The following is a 20,484-nucleotide window of genomic DNA, read 5'->3' as shown; positions in this document are numbered from 1 at the left end:
ATTTCGAAAATGTAGCGTTTCACTTTTTTCGTTCACCCGTTGCAACGCGAGACTACAGCACGACGACATATAAAACGTCAGGCCAAGTAAGACGCAAAAACCGCGAGCTCTACCGCGCGAAGTCACACGAGCTTTTTTACGGTTTATAAGATATCTTTCGGCCGACTCACGGATCGTCGAACATATCGTATTTTTGGCCGCTCGTATTTTATCGGTTTAAATGTTCGTGCTAGTGTAACGAAATGTACGCAGAGTATGATCATCGTCGGGAGTGCCGTGGAAAATATCGCGCGATCGTCATATGTTTTCAACCAAGTGTGCGGGTGATCGCAATCAGGCGTATTTTCGCGAGTTGAGCATCACAAAAAGAGCAGTCACGTAGTCGACAAAGGAGGGAGAAAGACGAAAGAACATCGGGTGAGGACAAAGTGGCCACGGGCTGAGGACAAAAGACATACGGGTGAGTACATCACTTGCTCGTCATTTATTACTTTGTGATCCTGCTCGCTCCAAAATGGCAATTTTAAAAAATCCTCACGTTAAAATATTCTAACGCGAGGATTCTTGAAAATATATTTTACTCCAGCACTGCAAGCTACATTAATATCATACAATTATTTTAATAATAAAGAATCAATCTTTAAATTGAGAAAAATACAATTGTTTGAATATTTTAAATTTTTAGATACAAAAATTAATTTTTTTCTATCGATCAGTATTCATATTAATATTGCATATGTAAAGAAATTATTTATAAGCGTATTTTTTAATTGGGTAAATTTAGATTTTGTTCACAGCTTGGTTGAGTGTTCGAATATGTCAGGCTTCTTTCACTTCAATCATTTTATTATTCTCTCGTAATTCTCCCCAATTATGTACAAAAATATAATGAGAATCATTACAGAGCTCGTAACGTTTAGGTACATGACGCGATACGCTCTCTCATTGTAGCAATTTGTCGCACTTTCGGCAGATCTTTCAAATGCGCTTGAAAAACATGAAATTGTGAAACGTGATAGCACACCATCCGCGCACAGATCACTCGTTTCTATGTACATGTGAAAGTATCGCTTTATTACTCGGCATTATACCTCAACATTTTATGCGGATCTTTGCATTACACGTATAACTTGCTAAATAAACCAATAAACGTTAAACAATGTAAAGAATTATTTTTAAGAAACAGATTTGAATATATAAATTTCAACCTTAAGAATAAGATATTTTTAATTTAAAAACAAATAAAACGTACAATACAGCTGTCTTATTTCATGTATAATTCCAGAATTTATAGAAATATTTCTAGAATATAAAAATAAGACAAATATTGGACATCAATATTCATTACCTTGTCATAAATAACGATAATCATATTCTCCATAGTTAACGATATTTATAAAGAATGAAGAAAGCTATACACCCCGCGATATTGCAGACAGCTGTAGCAATTTGGTTTTTTTGTTAAGAAATTATTGTACGGTTCATGAGTGAGAAAAAAAAATCCCCTGCTCGTTTAATTAAGTTAACTAAGTGTAACAATGCAGTAGCAACGGTAATTTGTAGGAGTATTGCGTTCGCCCCTAGGATAAAAAGTCGGAAGATTTATCCTGAATCTCTGCTAATAAATTTTACAATCTGATTATTGGCTGGATGACAAAGAACGCAAATGTTTTGTGCTATCGTTCAATTCTGTGCGTTTTAATAAGCAATAGAATTCTTCATTCAGTCCTTTAGCCATAATGTGATTCACTATTTCCGCTAAAAACAGTTATTTATAAAGATACCCATAAAAAAGTTACAAATTACACTGCGTCGTCTATTTCGCCAAATGTTTTTCTTCTTAAATGTGTTAATTAGTATTATTATACCACAATATCACAACTTAAACAAGACTAAGATAACGTAACACAGTAGGTCTAACTATTCATCTAGACGTCTAACTAGTTAGGAAATAACTTTATTTCTTATCGCATTTCACTTTGTGCGTAAGATAAAAACTCGCATAAAGCTCTATCTTTAAACGCTTGAGAAAACTCGCTATATTTCTCTTAGTTTAGGTTTTCCGCATTTTATTCGCATTTTCTTATAAAATTTCGTGCACGCTCTTATTCAATTACGGCAGTTTTCAGATTATGTGTTTGCGTTGTCATTCGTACATTTTGTTATGACACGGCAATGTTTTTACGCTTATGCTGAAGCCAAAATGGCGTAGCCTCAATAAATGAATATTAAACGATCCAAATTAATAATGCAAAATTAGTGACCGCATTAGTAAGTAATCAAAGTGCATAATTCAGAAATATAGGAAACGCGTTGGTGTAGATACGTAAATTAATTGTGTGCATGTAATAATCCATGGAAATATACAGCCACGCTCTTTAACACTTATACTTCACATCCGGTCTTATATAAATTATATTTTATGTGCGCTTTTGTATTTTATCGAGTCACTGCGCGATCGACTACAGAAAAATTAAAACCTCTTACAATTGCAAAACTCGTTGTACACATAAATGAAAGAACGTGCATTTCACTGACAATATTAATTTCCAATACTAATTTTGTTTCAAAATTAATTGTCGCCTGTTGCATGTATACTTTCATGAGGAAGCTCGTTATGACGAACACGATATAGGACTATATGTTTAATTCTCTCACTCTCGTTTTCTAGAGCTAGCTTATTCGCCTGTAAAAATAGCCGAGGTTGAATTTATTACAGTCGAGAGAAGTGTTTCATTATCAGAGATTTAATTAAGTCTGGATCATCATAAATAATATATTCATAAAAATAGGAAGTGTACAAATATAATAATCTTATCGTGCGACTATTACGATCTTTAAACGTTTGCCCTTTCCCTCAAATATAATATTGTTCGCGCGTGTGAGTATAACATATCTTGTGACACATTTGCACTTGTTCAAATCCACTGCGACCGCATGACCAAATGTACGGATTGCGTGTAAGAGAGGCTTGTTACTTGTAAGTGCGCGCTCCCTTTCTTCAAGCTTGATTCTACGACACTACTAGAGCTTCGTGATTCTCGCGACATGAATATCGTGCACCTTTTCCGATCGATCAAAGCGACCGTGTTGCATCGTACACGATAATAACAAGCCGCACTGCGGCTTACATTGCCGTTCGTATTTAAAGACAGAGCGAACAAAGTGATGAACAAATTCTTTTCGGCAGCTATAGATAACACTGTACTATCAGTAGAATCAAGCCACGCAATGAATTAAACATGTAGAAAGTTACATAGGTATAGTTGACTTATATCACTAATAACTCGTAAGGTTTTTATCAAGCTTGATCGATAAAAAGCACCAGTTGTCAAGGTTGAAGAAATTACAGTTATTTTTTTAGCAATAAAAAGAACACAACACATTTCACATACATAAGAGATTATAAATTTGAAGATTTAAAATAAAACTTTTAGAATCATAATAATTTAATATTGGTTATGCTTAAAAAAAATTACTTACGAAAAGAAACGAGGTATTTTTTAAAATTTATTGGAAAGTTACTTCACGATTATTTTTACGAATTATTAGCTTATAATTGTCAATATAATTTTATTTAACTCCGTCGTATATTTTAAGCGAATTCGTTTGTATCCTGATAAATTTTTAAGAATATCGGAGTTTTGTCTTGAACACAGTTGGAGCTAGAAAGAGACAAAGTCGATAATAAGTAAAACGAGAGAAAGGGTTTAGTTTCAGCAAGTGCATCATTAGGAGATGCTTTGAAAAATTACATACGACTAAGAAACATCCACACTCGTAGTCAACACATACGTCTAGTACAAAAAAAAATTGCACGCACAACGAACATGTCGTCTTTGCCAATAATTGTCGGCGGTAAATGCTCTACAATATTCTTTGTCATGTGTGTGTGCGCTTTAACGTTACCCAACTCGTTCTCACATTCACGCATCTTGTCGAATGCAATCTCTCTCTAATTAGCGTTGTTAGATTAGTCGCAATTTAGGAATTTAATAAATCGCAACACAGTTTTTATACCAAAATGTTAAAACCACAAAAGTAGTTTTTCTTTTTTCTTTGTTTTGCTAATGCTCTTATCTGTACTATTAACGATTTCCGATAATATTATCGATGTTCTAGTTTCGTATGGCAGATGTTATAAATCACTAATTTAAAGACGACGCCATATCTCATTAAGACTCGAAAATGAAGATTTAGCCATATAATTTTTTTATTTTATTTTTTTTTTTTCTCTAGCAATCAATTATCTTTAATACGGACGTCGTAACAGCCCTGTCGTCAATGATACTATGTTAGTGAACACAACTACTGCTCTGCTAACAACGCAGAATATTTAACAAGACGTCTCGCTTTATGCAGCCAGTTCTTTCATTAAAGAACCTCGTCTCTTTGTTGTCCTTTTTACACACGTGCAATTTCTCTTCGTGTTCTCATACCTGAGTTTGTGAACACGTTATGAAAGAATTTTTCACGATAGATGAATGATTGTAGGTACGACAAGACGAGCGGTTGACCGGCAAACCGAAAAAAACGTTCGAGCTTCCCACATGTCCTAAGCGAGTTTTTTCTCCGTAATGTTATTGTTAGCGACGTAACCGTTGTTCGTACCGTTGCTGTAACAACTGTTGTACTCTTTGTTATAGATCGTGGTGTACGAGGAAACACCGTTGTGCGTCGAGCTATCATTATCATCTAAAACCGGCATGCAAGCTCCACCGGATGTACCATTTTGTATCTTCTTCGCGGAGTTTTTCTTCGAGTCGTCTGTGTACTTCGTCTTGTAGAAGTCCGAGAACAAACCGAGGAATAGGACACCGTGCAAGCCGATCCAGATCATGAAGCCGCGCGGATAGTTACACTCGGTAAAGAGTAATTGGAACTGATGGCACATGATCATCACGAATTGTATCTGAAATTGGGAGGATAAACTGCTAGGTGAGTACAACATATGTATAATAACAAAGGCGTCGATAAAAATTCTCACGATACACGAAACCTGCATCGAATCGTCGCGTACCAGAAACGGTCACTCTTATAATTAAGAGTCACGTAGAATTCGAAATCGTTATTTATAAGTTGTGGTATTGCGTCAAAGTCTAATAATTATCACTTCTAAATACGTAATAATGTGGAGTAATGCTGAACTTACCATTTGCATAGTAGTAAGATACTTTTTCCACCAAATATACTTCTGGAACTGCGGTCCCATCGCAGCTACCATATAATAGGAGTACATCACGATGTGCACGAAAGTATTTAAGAGAGCAAAAAATGTGCTATGACCGCCCGGTGCAAATTTCACTCCCATCCATACAGAAAAAGGCATTACCCCGTGATGAATTACGTGAAGAGTTGAGACGTGTTGGTTCTTCTTTCTTAGAATAAAGAATAGCTAAAAACAACCGTGAAAATTAATTATCAGTCATCTTTTTTTTTTTTCTTTTGTTTAATTTTGATTCAAAACATTACATATTTATTAAATATTAATTTTCTAGTGACGTGGTAATAATGCAAATATAAAACGCTTATAAAAAAAAAGCATAATTTTTTTCACATTGACAAAATTAAAAACAAAATAATAGAATAGGCGGTAATGTAAAGTTTTAATGTACACATTCATAAATATATGTACATTGAATTGATAAATAGAATCAACTCTTTTTAGAAATTATAAAAAAATCTTCCGCAAGTTTTTCAGACAGGATGCTCGTTAAAGTTTATATCAAAGCTGTAAATGAATTTATCGATTAATAACTTTTACATTTTTACATTTGTTCCGGTTTATCTTATACATTGATAAGTCAAGTGAAAATCGATACTTACCGTATCGAAGAACTCGGTAAATTTGCTAAAGTAGTACCACCAGCAGGTTCTTGCCATTCTGAGGCCCATCGAGCTAGACGAATAATCCACCGGTTGGCATCGAAAACTATAACCTCGCGCCCAACCACTCATGAGATACTGAAAGAATAACATTCGAACTATTACGTTGCCACAAAAATCAAATCTTAACTATGCGAGATCTTATTTCTTTTTCCACATGAGCTTCATGGTTATTAAATATGTTATGTGCACGTACAAGTGCATACGTCCATCAAACGGAGGTGTAATTTTTGGATTAGAAACTTATTAGACTAAATTTCCTTGAATTTAAAAATAAATTTGCGTGGTTAAAAGGCATCGGACGTTCATGAGGTCGTTGCGAGCGTGGAATTAATTCGCTAAATGGTACCAATTACTCTAGAATTATAATCTGTTACGCGTCGAAAAGACAACCATCGTGTTTGCGGACTAAATTAGTCTTACACTCCCCTATTCTCATTTATACTTGATCTTTAACCGCGTTAAATTATCTATCGAATCACAATTTGTTACTGAGATTTAAATATATAAATAAAAAAAACGCATTAAATATATAAAAGACTGAGTCGCCGGTTAAAGTACTTCTGCACTTAAATAAAACAATTCAAAAAGTAAACTTTGACCTACTAAACAATTCATTCGATCGTGTTAAATTTATTATTATATCTGATTGTAATTGGTATTAACCTTTTGCAGTCTGCAATAAATTAAATGTCTCGTTTTAACTCAATAATTAAATAATATTTATTTTTGGCAATGAATTATTATAGCTAAGACGTTGTCATATTAAGATATTTAAAAACACAAAAAAATTATACTGTTTGTATCTTACTGAACTTGATATATGAGATTCTGAAATAAAACGTGATTTCTGAATATAGCTTGTCTTTCAAACGTTAACAAAAAATTTAAAAAAAAAAACCAATGGTTTTTTACACAACGAACAAGTTACAAAGTAATATTTTATTTAAATCAATTTTTTTTTTGTGCATAATTTATTCATTATTATCAATTGCCTTTCAAGAATTAGCGTAATTAATTTGCATTCCATTGAATATACTCCAAAAGTGACATTGAACTTCGTAGCACCAGCTACGTTGTGATATGCAAAAGTAAATTTATTACGCAGTTGACTATCATTTGTCACAAGTTCAATTATTCGTCTAACCTTTCTTGGTAAAAATTTAATATGTAAAATTATGCGTGCATAATATCCATTCCATGTCATATAGATCACATATCGTTATATAATTAAGACGTTAATGTGTTCCAAAATTCTGGCAATGAGAATTTTATTATAATTAAGGTTACGAGAGTAAAAATTAAGAAAGAGATACGTTTATCGAATTTATGATAAACTTGAGCTTACGAGAGCTAATCTGGATCACTTCGGGTGGGCTATCAACATTATAAATAAAATACAAGAATGTAAATGTTACAAATTATACAATCGCGGAGTAGATATTAAGGAAAACACTAAATAAGAATTATTTCAAAATGGTTCTTTCTGGTAAGATTATTTCAACGCGGAATATCGCCATTTCGCTCGAAATACTCCTCCAGAACCGCGTATCGTTGCTCGAGCTAACGGCAGTTATTGACCATGTCGAAATAAAAGCCGAAGAAATAATTGAAGGCAATTATCTATGTTGAGTACACCGCGGAAAGACAATCGCGGTTAAATCGTCGCGATTACCAATTTATAAAAGGAGTTATCCTGTCGGCTTTGTTCGACGCGAAACCGTCCTGAGTCGTGACTTTTAACGAAAACTGTTATTCCTTCGGCGGATTGTTAAAAAAAAATATACAAAACAAGTTGTACTTGAACACCCGGCATTCTTGAATCGGTAAAATTCGCGAGCGTACGTGTTAATCCCTCCGACAAACACGGGCGTGGAAAAATTCGGAGAAGTAAACGAACCTCGTAGAATATCCACGTGGAGAAGAGGGCCTGTAGCAAATTATACGTTATGAGAACTCGGCGAAGGTCGAAGGGCTTCCTGTTTTCCATCAGCTTCGGTCCCAGAACCTTGCTAAAGTAAGCGTATGACAGGCATATCGCCAGAGTTGGGATCGGGCTGCTCATCATTGCCCAATCGTTTACCCTGGAATCTGTAAACAAGCGGAAAGAAACGTAAAACAGCGAGAAGGCAATCGGCAAGCGAAGACAAGTCGTGGACGAATCTTGATATGGAAGTAGACGGGAAAGGGTCCAGCGGAAGGAGGCAAAGCGAAAAGGTGCTCCCGCGGAATATCGATACTTCGCAATGTGTATCATATGCACGTTAGAAAGTGGCACAGCCAATGACAATTTAAACGTTGTCTTTGAATTATGCAACGTTTCGCGCGACGAGCACCTGTAACGGGGTCGAAATTCGTAACTGACTACAGGAAGTCCCGTTGCGGGCAAGAATTTGTTGCATCACTCTTGACAAATCCGCGTTCGAATCTGCTAGTGTTGTAACGCGCCGGTATCGACCGCGAAGAAAGTTTATCAAACGTCGACTGTCGTTTTGCGTTTTTTTTTCTTTTTTTTCTTTTTTCTTTTTATACATATATTTTTTTACTTTAGAAACAGAAAATTTCTGAGCGCGCGCCTCACGGAGAATTATTATCCCGAGCGATGACTTTCCAGCGGTAACATGTTCGGTCTTCTGAGCACCCTAGAAAACGCCATCGCCTTTTTCCGTCCACCCTCGGCGAGGAGGAAGCAGAAAAAGGCGCGAGTGCGTGCACGAGGCGCGAATGAGTGAGCAGTCGCCTTCCGCTAAATTGCCCTCGTACGACCTGGCGGATACGTGGAGCGATTTTTCTCTCTCTCTCTCTCTTTTCCCTCTACTTTTTTTTTCAACATTCTCAGCTTGGGCTCGTGGTCAATGCACAAGTGACCGATTACAAGCCGGCGATGCGACGCGGCTTACCGCTTTATGCGCCACGGTTTTAACGGTGCACGGTGTCGTTAATTAACGAGCCAATTTGATCGCTTAGCTCACGGTTGCAGGCTGACGGCTCTTAAAACGTCCGTTGAATCCTAGCGTAAAAAAAAAAAGATTTATGCACCGATATTAACGTTGAAAAGTCGAATGCACACCGAAAGCCCGCTAATCGATGAAGAAAATAGCGGCGCGCGAACGATGTCCCAATAACGAGCGCATGCCGGCTGGTATCGGAAAGGAAAGTGAGTGCAAGCAGGCGAGTTACGAGGCACGCAACTGTAATGACAAAGCGATGCGCTGGGCGACAGTGAATATTGCATCGAATTTCGTCTATTCGCGTATTCGGCCGTTATGTAATATCTTCGCGAGGACTTTGACGAAATCAACAATGCGGCAAAAGGGCGACCGTCGCAACGATCGAGCAACGGTGGGCGCCTTCCTGTCTATACGGCCTACGATTAGCGGAAAATACGAGCTGCCACCGGTACCAACGTCGCCGCTACGTCGGAGTACGTCTGTTTTCCGCGTGACACGAAGCCTCCCCCTTTCCACCGCGTTAAGAACGGGGAAAAACGAAGAAAAAAAAGAAACAAAAAAAAAAAGAATATCGGTCGCCACACTAACGGTTACTGTTTTCATCGATTTCGAGACGCCATGGTGAAACATCATACCGTAGAATTTTCTCGCTCCCGTCACGCCCCAATTAAAGATCACACCGGTCTTACCGCGTCAATGGTGTATTGATGCCACGCGAACAAGCCGTCTGTAATTTTTACGCCGGTTTCTTTTTTCCGCTTTTTCTGGCGTATACGTATACTCCGCAATTACCGGCAAGTGTATACGTATGCCTCCTTGAGATTTGGCAATGGCTACTTGATTTACGCAATTACGCATGTTAACGAACGTCTCCCACATCGCTGTGCAGATACGCAGAAAAATATCGCGCCGGGAACTCTGAATGATTCGCTTTATAGAAAACGGGGGTCAAGGATTCGAACGGTCCTCGGAGAAATTAGAAACGGAACGCTCGCCGGCGTTACGACACGATATTGACTCGCACCGTGCCGGAAGATCCGAAGGGGGAGTTTCTCGTCGCTGTGAAAATACGCGCGGTAAACAGACTCTCGGAATCGTTGAAATTTCGGGATGTAATACGCGCGAGATTTCCGGCGAGAAGCTTCTCGTCATTCCGACCTCTTAAATAAATTTGTACAGCCTCCTCGCGGACAAGTCATCCGATCGGTGGAGTGCGATCTCCTTCTTTTTCGTCTGTCAACATTCGCGTACGCGAACATCATGTCTAATGACATTTAAAACATCCAGGACTGGACCATTTAATGGGTCACGTTATATAAAAGTCCTTCATATTCTCTCCTTTATTTGCGAAACTACTGGTATTACATAATATCAGTAAGAAAAGAACGGCGCGCATAAACACATTTCACCGTGCGATTACATTAATTCACGTGGCTTATTGACGCAATGTGTCAACATAGAATGTATTTCGAGCTACTTTACAATTTTATGAATTTACAGTGTCTAACAAAAGTGGAACAAACAATTTTTATCGCCACTTGATCTTCTAATTCAAAAAGCTTTTAGCACGTTTTTTTTTTTCCTTTTTTTTTTTTTTTTAACGCCGAAATGTAGGAATGTTCATATTATACAATCGTCGTTTAGAAATGTTAAGAAGAAGACCTTTAAAAATGTTATTGAAAATGAATTAATTTATAAAATCGTGACCTGTCACTTTTTCTCTTGACATAAAAAAAAAATGTTTTTTTTTGTATAAATTAGTGTAAACTATGTTGTTAATTATAACGTAATCTCATGATATTCGTAGAGAGGAATGGCACTTAGCATCTACGTATTCATTTCATTCGTATTCATAAATTCACACAAAAATATGCATAAAAAATTATATATTAAAATATAGAGAATAGGTTAAACCGGACGTAAAGGAATTTGAAATATGAGCATATATTATTTATAATGGAAATAATATTAGAATATAATTAATTAAAAAACAAACTTACCGGACTGATTGTCCATAAGGTCCCTATAACTATGCACTAAGCTTGTCACTGCGCTCGTCATCTTGAATTATTTCTGAAAAGAAAATATAACAAACAGTTATTACTATTATTTTTTATTTTATTGAGAATAAAATTCTTAAGGAAATCGACTAAAGTCAATAAAGTATTCTTAATGACGTCAAAGTAGACTAAATAACAAAGTTAATCATTATATAAGTAATTACAGTTTATTTCGTTCTCTTGAAAACCACATCTTGTTATTAAAATGTAAATAAAAAAAAAAAAAAAAAAAAAAAATCGTAAGATAAAAATCATAATTATATTACGCCGAGAAAATCGATTGTTCCAGCTGAATTTGTTTCCGAGCATTCACGTACGATTTTTTTAATGCTCTCACGCTTCGCCCCATTTTTGTGTGTCAAATATCGTGGTACCCGTCGCCTGTTAGTGGGTCGAAATAACGGTCACCCGCAGAATGTAGTCGAGCTAACATTTCGTCGAATCTCTTCATTCAAACGACGACCGCGATGACGTTGCCATTGACATACTGAGCTCTAATCTCGATGTAAGGAAGGTAGGCGTAGTCGAATGCGACCGACTGTATATGTGGGCGGGTGTATTTACGCGCTCGATCGCGTTAAAGCGAGTACGGGACCTACGTACGATTACGTAGTTAATTCATATTTGATAAGTGCACTTTAGTACATGCAAAGGCTCGACGATTGTCCAGGCGGTGTAAAGATGGCATAGAGTTTAAGTCTTTGCGCCGCGCCATGAATAAGAATGAATTACTCTTGCACGCCGAAGTGATATGGTCATTACGCACCTTGTTTGTCATCTGCCAATATTCTTTTAATGGGAGTTTCGAGAAATTTATTGCAATAGGGTTTCTAGGTTACGATTACGTAACGACGCATACTATGACATAGATTCCTCGCGAAAGGAATTCGAAGTACAAGAAAAAAAAGAAAAAAAGAAAAAAAAAAAAATACGATCGCGATAGAACCCATCGTGATACAAATATTCGCTGTATCCACAGTCGCGTACGCTGTTATCGATTCTCTCTTTTTATCGTTGTAACTTTATATCGAGCCTTCCGAGTCCTGTCGTGTCGTGTCGTGTCGTGTGCTATCGTTGAATGATTAAAAAAGATAATGTCGACACCAACAAGGGGCATATGCCGGTACGAGCCGGGATTAGCCGAGACTTATAGGAGTCGCGTAAATTTCTCTTACTTTTTCGACGTAGCTTCCCCGATCGATTACGCGTATTACGTAAACAGACAGGTGAGTAGACATCGGTGGCAAGTATTTGAAACAAAAAGGGGAAAGAGAAAAAAAAAAAAAAGGGGAGACGGAAAAGTAACACGAGAGAGGCCACCTTCGGCACCGCGAAGTGTGCCGCGAGAAAGTTACTAAATACACGATTACGCGTCAGAAACAATTGCACCAGAGTTAGGTGGCATAAAAGATACATGTGACGTATGTCGTTAAATCACAAATATTTGGATGTCTTAACTCTTTAACGTGTCTGACGTCTTTTCAACGATCACTTATGATTTGCGACGCGAAAAAAAAAAGAAAATCGCAGAACGGAAGAATGTTAACGCGTAAACGCTGTATCTTTTTTTGTTAAAGAACGTATGGCATTTAAAAACTTTTTTTTTTTTTTTTTTAAATGTAGCATCAGACTCGTAGGTTGTTATCAGTACGTACAGTAAGCTTACGTACGTCGTAAGCTTATCAGTGGCATAAAACCAGATTAATCAGTTTGCCCATTTCTCTACAAGTGTGCACGCTTGCATTCATTTCTAACAAATCAATTTTGCAATAAATTGTAGACATACGAACAGCTTTTGTTTGTGAAATATCATTAGATATGTATCTTATAGTGTGCAATATGCTATTAAGTATAATTAAGTGTGATTTTCTTATGACAAGTGGCAATTATTATTCTTGACAGAAAATCGTATACTTTATATCGCGCAGTAACTTTTACTAGCGCGCATGTCATTTTAGAATCGTTTTCAATGTTTTACTGATCGGTTACAAAGTAATAACCATAAAAATAAGACAGTAATTTACTTAATTTTTGACGAAGCTATTTAGTATTATTTCAAATATACATGAGCTGCATGTTTTTTGTTACGGTATTGCGTAATCGATTCGATCGCAGTTACTAATTAATCTATAGATCATTATTGCACGTCATATAGACAAACTTCTTATCATAATGATATCGTGAACGATATCCCTCAGAGAGAATCATATAATGCGAGCAAGATATTATTCATTTTGTTTATATACGATGTAAAGTGAAATCATGTATTTTCTAACTAATCTCACGATCGAACTGACCTGCTTGGAGTATTTTGAAAATAATTCGCCAAAAATTAATATTTTTCAAACATATATTTCGATGAATTTAAACATAAAATTTTGTTCGAACCGATTTGTATATCTTATCGTACATATCCCGCGCGGTGATTGTACCTCGTTGCTAATTACACAAAAATTTTATCTTTAAATTAAATCATCATAAAAGTTGGCGAGAAAAAAAATTTATTATCTCGAGATATACTGTGATAAATAAAGTTTTAAAGAAATATTGCTTTCAAACGTTTCTTAGGAATATCAATTTGCACCGTTTGAGGATTGCAATAATTATTAACGTCAGCTAATAGCACGCGATACATTGTCGATAGCAGGAATTAATTTATTGAATTTCCTATGACGTCAGTCGTAAATTATCAAATAACGCATTCTTTATTTTATTAGTCTAGACGAAACTATGCGTCCGAATAAATTTTTTATGTTAATTTATGGCGACGCGTCGTGGTTTTATATTTTACAATAATTATCGATAGAATAAATATAAATCCAGTATATATAGTTACGAGGGATTCATGATGAAATAAGTGAACAATAAATGTAAGATTTAACTCACAAATTATTGATCGCTACGAATCGGACTGCGTAATTAAGGGTAAAGGATTAAGAAACTTTGCATGCGAAATTAGGCACATTCCACGAAAGGTGCTAACAACGGAAATGACAGGGCAGAGAAAACGATAATCACGGTGCTTCGTTTCGAATTCAGTTGAAAAAGCGAGTGTTTACACCTTATAGTTTTTTAATGAATGATAATTTTATGATATTTATAGCGTTTTACAAGAGTAGAAAGTTGTATTCACTTGCCGTATTGCAGTAATACAGTCGATTATACGAACGACACGTAATACAGATTAAATAATACTGACAAACGTAATTAATGCTTTATCGTTCTTATATCGCAGACGGAATGTTGCCTTTAGGCCATAATTAAGAACAATAAGCACGGATATTTTTTTTTTATTTAATAACACTCGCCTTGAGTTTCTTGAATATTTTTTGATCATAATAGAAGATTACGTTATCGCAACGGGAAACGTGAAGAAGATGTCACGTTCGGGTACAACAATCACGATCAAGGTAGAAATCGCAAGCGAAGACAAGTTGATAATCTCATATTCGAGATTTTTGTATAACGTATACGTGACACTGGAACAGAATATAATCACGTTGGCATTGAACGTGCGAAGGTTGAAAAAATACCAAAGTAGCTGTAAAGATAGTAAAATATAAACTACGTATAAGTAAGTTACATGACTCGAGGCCGCTTTCTCACCGTTTTCACCAAGGATCGAATATTCGGTTTGCCATTGAATTAATCGATAATTAATTTGATCGGGTCTAGCCAAAATCATACGCAGAAATCGTTGGAACTTGCGTACGTAATCATGCAAGTCGTACTTTCTCTTAATTCTTTCGTAAGCAAATTCTTCGAAAGAATGTCTTCGTTGCAATATCGCACAATATTGGTACAGAATTTAATGATAGTAATCATTTAAAAAAAAGATTGAAAAAGAAAAAAAAAAACGTGGTTATAGTCGGATTTTGATACGCACGTCCATTTCAGTTTCATATTCTAATGGAAGCCTATACGTTCACGCGTTAGTCGTAAAATTAAAAAGCCCCCTTCATTACAGAGGATCGAAAACGCGAAGGGTTAAACTTCTCGTGGTCTATGTAAGAATACAACGACGATCGAACGTGAGTACGGAGCTTTTATCGATAGTTTAACTAGGCACGCGACTATGCGGGTCAAAGCGTGTGTATTCTATATTTACACAATGTACTTTGCATTATTTTTTTTTTTTTTTTTTTTTTTTTTGTTGGGCCGTGCTCAAGATCGTTTCGATTAATCGGGTTGATAGAGTGTAGTTTGAGGGCATCTGAAGATTCGCACGTGGCGATCTTATTCGAATAGATTTGTATTAATATTGAATAACGAATAAGCACACATTCCGCGAAGATCAAAAGGTAAACCACAGCCGCATTTTCCGATTCTCCCCGCCGTACCAATTATGTATAGTATATATTTACTTACAGACTCGTGCTACATTGTGCGACGTCATCTAACCCCATTTATTTAGGTTAATTTGATGCACATGTTACTAATAACAGTTCGGAATTTTTCTCAAGGTTTCAGAGTCAATATAATTAAAAAAAAAAAATCTGCAAATCTCTTCACACAAGATACTTTAATTACCTAACAATTATTAAAAAAACAGAAAACTAAAACTGTGGGAAACAACTAACTAGCGCACGTAATTCTTGACGTAAGGTTGATATTATCGTTGGAAAAATACTAGCAATTGCATGTTTTTCTTAAGTTTTCTTTTACCGCGTTAATTTTCCATTTCAATTTCAATTTTTTATTATTAGATTGCAACATTTTTAAACTTTTTTTTTTATAGGCCTTTGGTTTCGATATGCACGGCTTAATAAAATAGATCTATATCTTCCAGCTTTTACTTCGATAAATTAGTCGCAAAAGAGAACAATATCTATCTTATTGACTCGTTAATTTTTACGTTTTTTAAAATTATTTTTTTAAACGTTAAAAAAATTTTAGCATCGATGTTGAAAAATGTTAATATTTTATTATAAATTTAGCGCGATCGAGATTTCAATCGTGCACAAAAATGTCTATGTCTATGTTCCGTCATTAATTTAACTGATAATAAAATCAATAGGAAATACCGTATGGTTTTATAGTATCATAATATCAGGAAATTAATCTCCAATATTTCATTAAAACATTTTTGTATTTTTCATTTCGTATTTTATTAATTTAATTTTTTTTTAAGATGGGTGGGATTTGAAATCGTTATTTTCTTTTTAATATTAATAGCAAACGTATAAGACTTGGCAAAAAAAATAAAAAACTTTACGTAAAATTATAATCTACATAAAACATTCATTTTCTTCTGAGTTTTGTAACGCTTCTTGAATACTATTCAAACGTGATATTAAAACTGTTTGCATCACATGTATAAATACGTAAAGCAGGAATAAAAAAAAAAAAAGAAATTAAAACCATTTTAAATTTATTTTATGCGCAGATTAACTAGCGATTTTATAGCCGTTTGGACATTAATATTACATTAGGATGAAATTACAAAGTGGCAAGTAAACGGTTATACGGTTGTCTTTGCGGAATTTCAAATTTATAGTCGTTTACGATGCCTCAAATTACAAAATTCTCGATAGTCTACGATCGCGACATTTATTTCCTCTGAGAAACATTCCAATATCGGTGCATCACGACGCGAAAGTGATGCGAAATTCGAGAAACATTAGAATGAATAGAGATCGTTTCACGCGCATGCATTTATTTTCCAATAAAAGGCTGATTTCTGTTAAGTAAAAATTCAGAGGTTCGATAAAATATTTATACATTTAAATATTTTTATATATTGATTTTTATTTTTTATTTTTAACGAAATACGAATGCCGCAAAATATAATTGTCATCGGCTACTGGGCATTTCGAAACTTTAAGATACCAAAGCGTGAAGGCATCAACAAGTTCACTGCGAGTTATGATTATTAGTTATCAGTTAATATAACGTTTCAATGTTCACTGTTTGAACGTAATAGAGAAAGCGCCCGAACAAACCGCTCGAGCCGCCGGTAGCTAGACTTGACGATTACAACGAAAGTAAATTTTGCGTAAAGCGTATGATTACGATGCGGCTTTATCGAAAACGCTGATTGAATAGTTACGTTACGGTGGCCGCGAACGCGCGCGGGCGCAGCGAACAAACGGAAGATTTTTCAAGCATTATGCAATCTCATTTAAGATACCCTTATATCCTGGCATATTATTTTCCTGTTTGCTTATGGCATAACGGAATTTAGCCGTAAACGTGCACGATTTGCGAAATGGTAATCGTATATTGCACAACGGTTAACAAAAAGAATTAAAAAGTACTAAAGATACGTATGTGCCGTTCGTTTATTTAAAATTGTGCATAATTAATTAAGATTCTTTCCTGCGAGTTTATTCATTTTGAAAATTGATATCGGTGACTGCTTCAAAGTAATCAAATTTTAAATAAGCTTCTTATTAACAATTTTTTTTTTCTACTTATTTAAATCACGTACATTAATTATGTTGAGTTGCATACGTTATTATAAGTGTATCACAAGATGTTATTTTTTGGTCATTTTGTAACTGTTAACGCGATTGCACCGTACGTTTTTGAAACATTTTTTTTTTTACGAGTGTTTAATTGAAATAAAATATACAAGACTCGGTAAATTGAACTGGCGAGATAAAAAAATTGATCGATACCAGAGTGTTAACAAATAGAATGTGATCCTCGGGTCGAACGTTATTCTATCGTTTCTACCCAAAAAAAAAATAAAAAAGAAATACAAAACGTATCTTTACTCGTTCATAAAGATCTTTATTTTAAGACGCGCGTCTAGCCGACAAGTAAAATTAGCAAAGGAATGTGGAACAATCGGGGTTTTGATCTCTTGTTACACGGATAAGGAAATATCCGCGAGGATAATACGCAAAGGCGAGTCCGGGTATCTTGAACTCTAATAAATCGGGGATAAAAAAGAGCTTTGTAGGTTAACGAGAGAAGTGAGAATAGCTCGCCGGAACGATACGCTTTGCACGACTGAAAAAGGGCAGAAAGGCAGTCTCGTCGGCCGCCGAGGATGATATCATATTTATTTGCCGCGGTAATCCCGGCGAAACCGGCTTCTCGCGCGTCGAGGAACGGTATCGCGCCGCCGGTTTCCGGTAATGTCTCTCGACGGGGCGGATCGATTGCAGGTGCGTCACTTAACCTCAAAGTAGGCGCACGGACGCCGGTACACGCGCGCGTGCACGCTCCTCGATCACGCGGCGCGCCCCATAAACGGGTAACACCCACCTGCTATTCCACGGTCGTATCCTCTCTCCGGCGAAGATGGTCCACCTCGGTCGGTCGGCGAGCAACCCTCGTCCGCGAGCAGCACGTAGCCGGCAGCGATAACGCGACAGCACCCCGTGCTGCTCCTCGCCGTAGTCGTGGTCGTCGTGCCTCCTATTGTCACCTGACCGCGCACATAAACGTACGGCACGCGATACACCACCTTCGCCCGAGAACGGAGGCAACAACCTCGGCGTCTCTTCTTCCGTGATCGTCGCTACTTCCCCTCGGCGCCGGCGGTCGGTTCCTTCCCGCGCGGCCGCGACCTCGCGACGAAGTACGCAGCGAACAGATGAACAACGAGAAACAACGCGTCGTCTGTCGGCGTTGCGGGCGTTGCGGCTCGGTAAACTCGAGTAACGACTGCCCGTCGTCGGCCGCAAGTTTTCTTCACTGTCGAGCGGCACGCGTCGTCTTCCTCCGCTTCCACGTCGCCCAGCGGTGGATGCACGAAAGGGGGAGGCGAAGCGGAAGAAGAGGGACGGTGAGACACGGAGAGAACCGAACCGGGTGAAAGAGAGAAAGGGAGAGAGGGACTGGCGCCGCGTTGCTAAGCTCACACACGCGGTCACGCTCGAGCGACGACCGTCCCCGCCTTTTAGCACCGACGCGCTGCCGCCGTCCCGTCCGTCCGCTACCGCCGACGAGTCTCTCGCCTATGCCACTCCGCTCGCTCTCGCTCGCCCGAACGTGGTCGATCTCGCCTCTTCACCCCGGGCACCTTCTACCTACCGCGGCGTCGCTCTCTTTCGTCTCCCTTCGGTCCCGTCCGCTCATCCACATCCTCCGTTATACTCTCCCCCGAGTCACCTCCTCCCACTATCCGCGCGCACTTCCGCACCGGTTACGCTCTTTCTCTCTCTTTCACCGGCGTGCACTCCCTCCCCCGGATTACGCGACTGTTCGCTCGAAAGCGCTCGATCTCGCTTGTCGCTTATCCTTTACTTGATCGCTAATCGCGCCGCAATAGATAATCGCGTAAACGGAAATGAGGGAACGGGTGGAAACCGCGGCTCGGCTCGGCTCGCCTCGCCTCGCTTGCGGCTTGCGGGAGCGGCTCTGGCACCCAGGCTCCCGTTTCTCGCCGTGACGAGAAACACGTCAGAAATCTGGCGCCATCCCGCGGTACGGCGTTCAACCGTAATTTTCCCGTGGATCCCAGCATCCCAGATGGTGAACGTCGGGGTCCGCCGAATTCGAAGTATCTCAAGTAGGCCCGTAAGCGCGAACCGTGTATTTTCGGATATTCAAATTCTCTCTCGGGTTCCGAAACCCTAGTCAATTTTTTACGAATTGTAAAAAGTGAAAATTATAATTTGTAATTATATCGTAATTATTTGAATATTATGTCACGTCGTGCAATGATATGCCCGGTACTTTGCAAATATAAACTTATAATCATTATAAGCAAATTTGTGCATAAAACGCAGCCGTTTTTTTTTCTTTTTTTTGGTTTTTTTTTTTTTTTTTCGTTGTTCAATCATTGCGTCATATGCATCACAGAAAATGTAGATTCTAACTACAAAAACTTACTTCATCCTTATCATTTTTTATTTTATATGCATACAATTGCAAGTTAGATATATAGATAACTATCTTCAGATAAAATATTCATACTTTGTTTGACTTTAAGTATGAACAGCGATCGACATATAATTTATCTGAAAGATAAGCGTATCCAGAAGTGAAAAAAATCGATCCTTAAAAGTTCTTTAATCACTTAAAAAAAAAATTGTAAGTTTCGGAATAAGATCCCGGCTTTGAATACCGGTCTTAATTATTCACAGATCGATTAAACTTACAACAGTTGGAAATGCTACAATTCACTCGATATCGAGTTCGGGCTGTACTTTCTCACAATTAGGCTAACTCGCGAATTGCAAGCCCAACTTCGTAACGCCGCGGTTGACTCGTCTGCCGGCGAGACGGACGGCAAGTTCGTCGCGTCAAGTTCGTCGCGAGATCACGAAAGAGAGAAGAAAGTGAGCAAATGGTCCGGAATGGGAGCGAGTCCGGTTATCTTTGAAAAAAAAAAAAAAAAAAGCCAAGTCGCCGTTCCACGTAACAGTTCCTTCGGTGTTACGCAAGTCACGATGCGTGCCGGCGATAGTCTGCGTATATCGACGACAGTTGTAACGACGGCGGTCAGCGAAAGCGATCTGTTTCCCGCCGTTTGCCTCCGAATGGCCGCGGGATGCTGGACATTCGCGCGTTATTCCGGCAACGGAAATCGATTTTCCTATCGCGGCCTTAGAGCGCCGATTTTTTTTTTTTTTTTTTCCTCTAACCCTCTCGCGATTATGAAACTTCATCCGGCCGGTCTCCTTCCGTTT

General features: G+C 37.7%; 2 protein-coding genes across 2 annotated transcripts in view; one reads left to right on the top strand and one right to left on the bottom strand.

The window, feature by feature from the left end:
* Positions 1–825: 825 nt before the first annotated feature.
* On the bottom strand, positions 826–18,706 carry LOC139108487 (very long chain fatty acid elongase AAEL008004). The gene is made up of 6 exons (XM_070666840.1): positions 18,113–18,706; positions 10,838–10,910; positions 7,787–7,977; positions 5,827–5,964; positions 5,153–5,395; positions 826–4,912 (listed from the first exon to the last, which is right to left on the bottom strand). Exons 2-6 carry the CDS (start codon positions 10,896–10,898, stop codon positions 4,556–4,558), a joined length of 990 nt encoding a protein of 329 aa, XP_070522941.1. The 5' UTR covers positions 10,899–10,910; positions 18,113–18,706; the 3' UTR covers positions 826–4,555.
* The window catches only part of Sit (stuck in traffic), an 85,347-nt gene continuing 69,710 nt past the window's right edge, over positions 4,848–20,484 (top strand). The window contains exon 1 of the mRNA XM_070666841.1: positions 4,848–4,938. The gene's annotated coding sequence lies outside the window, so the exon portion shown is untranslated. The remainder of the gene's footprint in view (positions 4,939–20,484) is intronic.

The sequence above is a fragment of the Cardiocondyla obscurior genome, linkage group LG15 (genome assembly GCF_019399895.1).
Source record: "Cardiocondyla obscurior isolate alpha-2009 linkage group LG15, Cobs3.1, whole genome shotgun sequence".
In the NCBI taxonomy this organism is placed as follows: domain Eukaryota; kingdom Metazoa; phylum Arthropoda; class Insecta; order Hymenoptera; family Formicidae; genus Cardiocondyla; species Cardiocondyla obscurior.
Note: the sequence above shows the minus strand (reverse complement) of the source record. Positions and strands in the feature narration are given on the sequence as shown.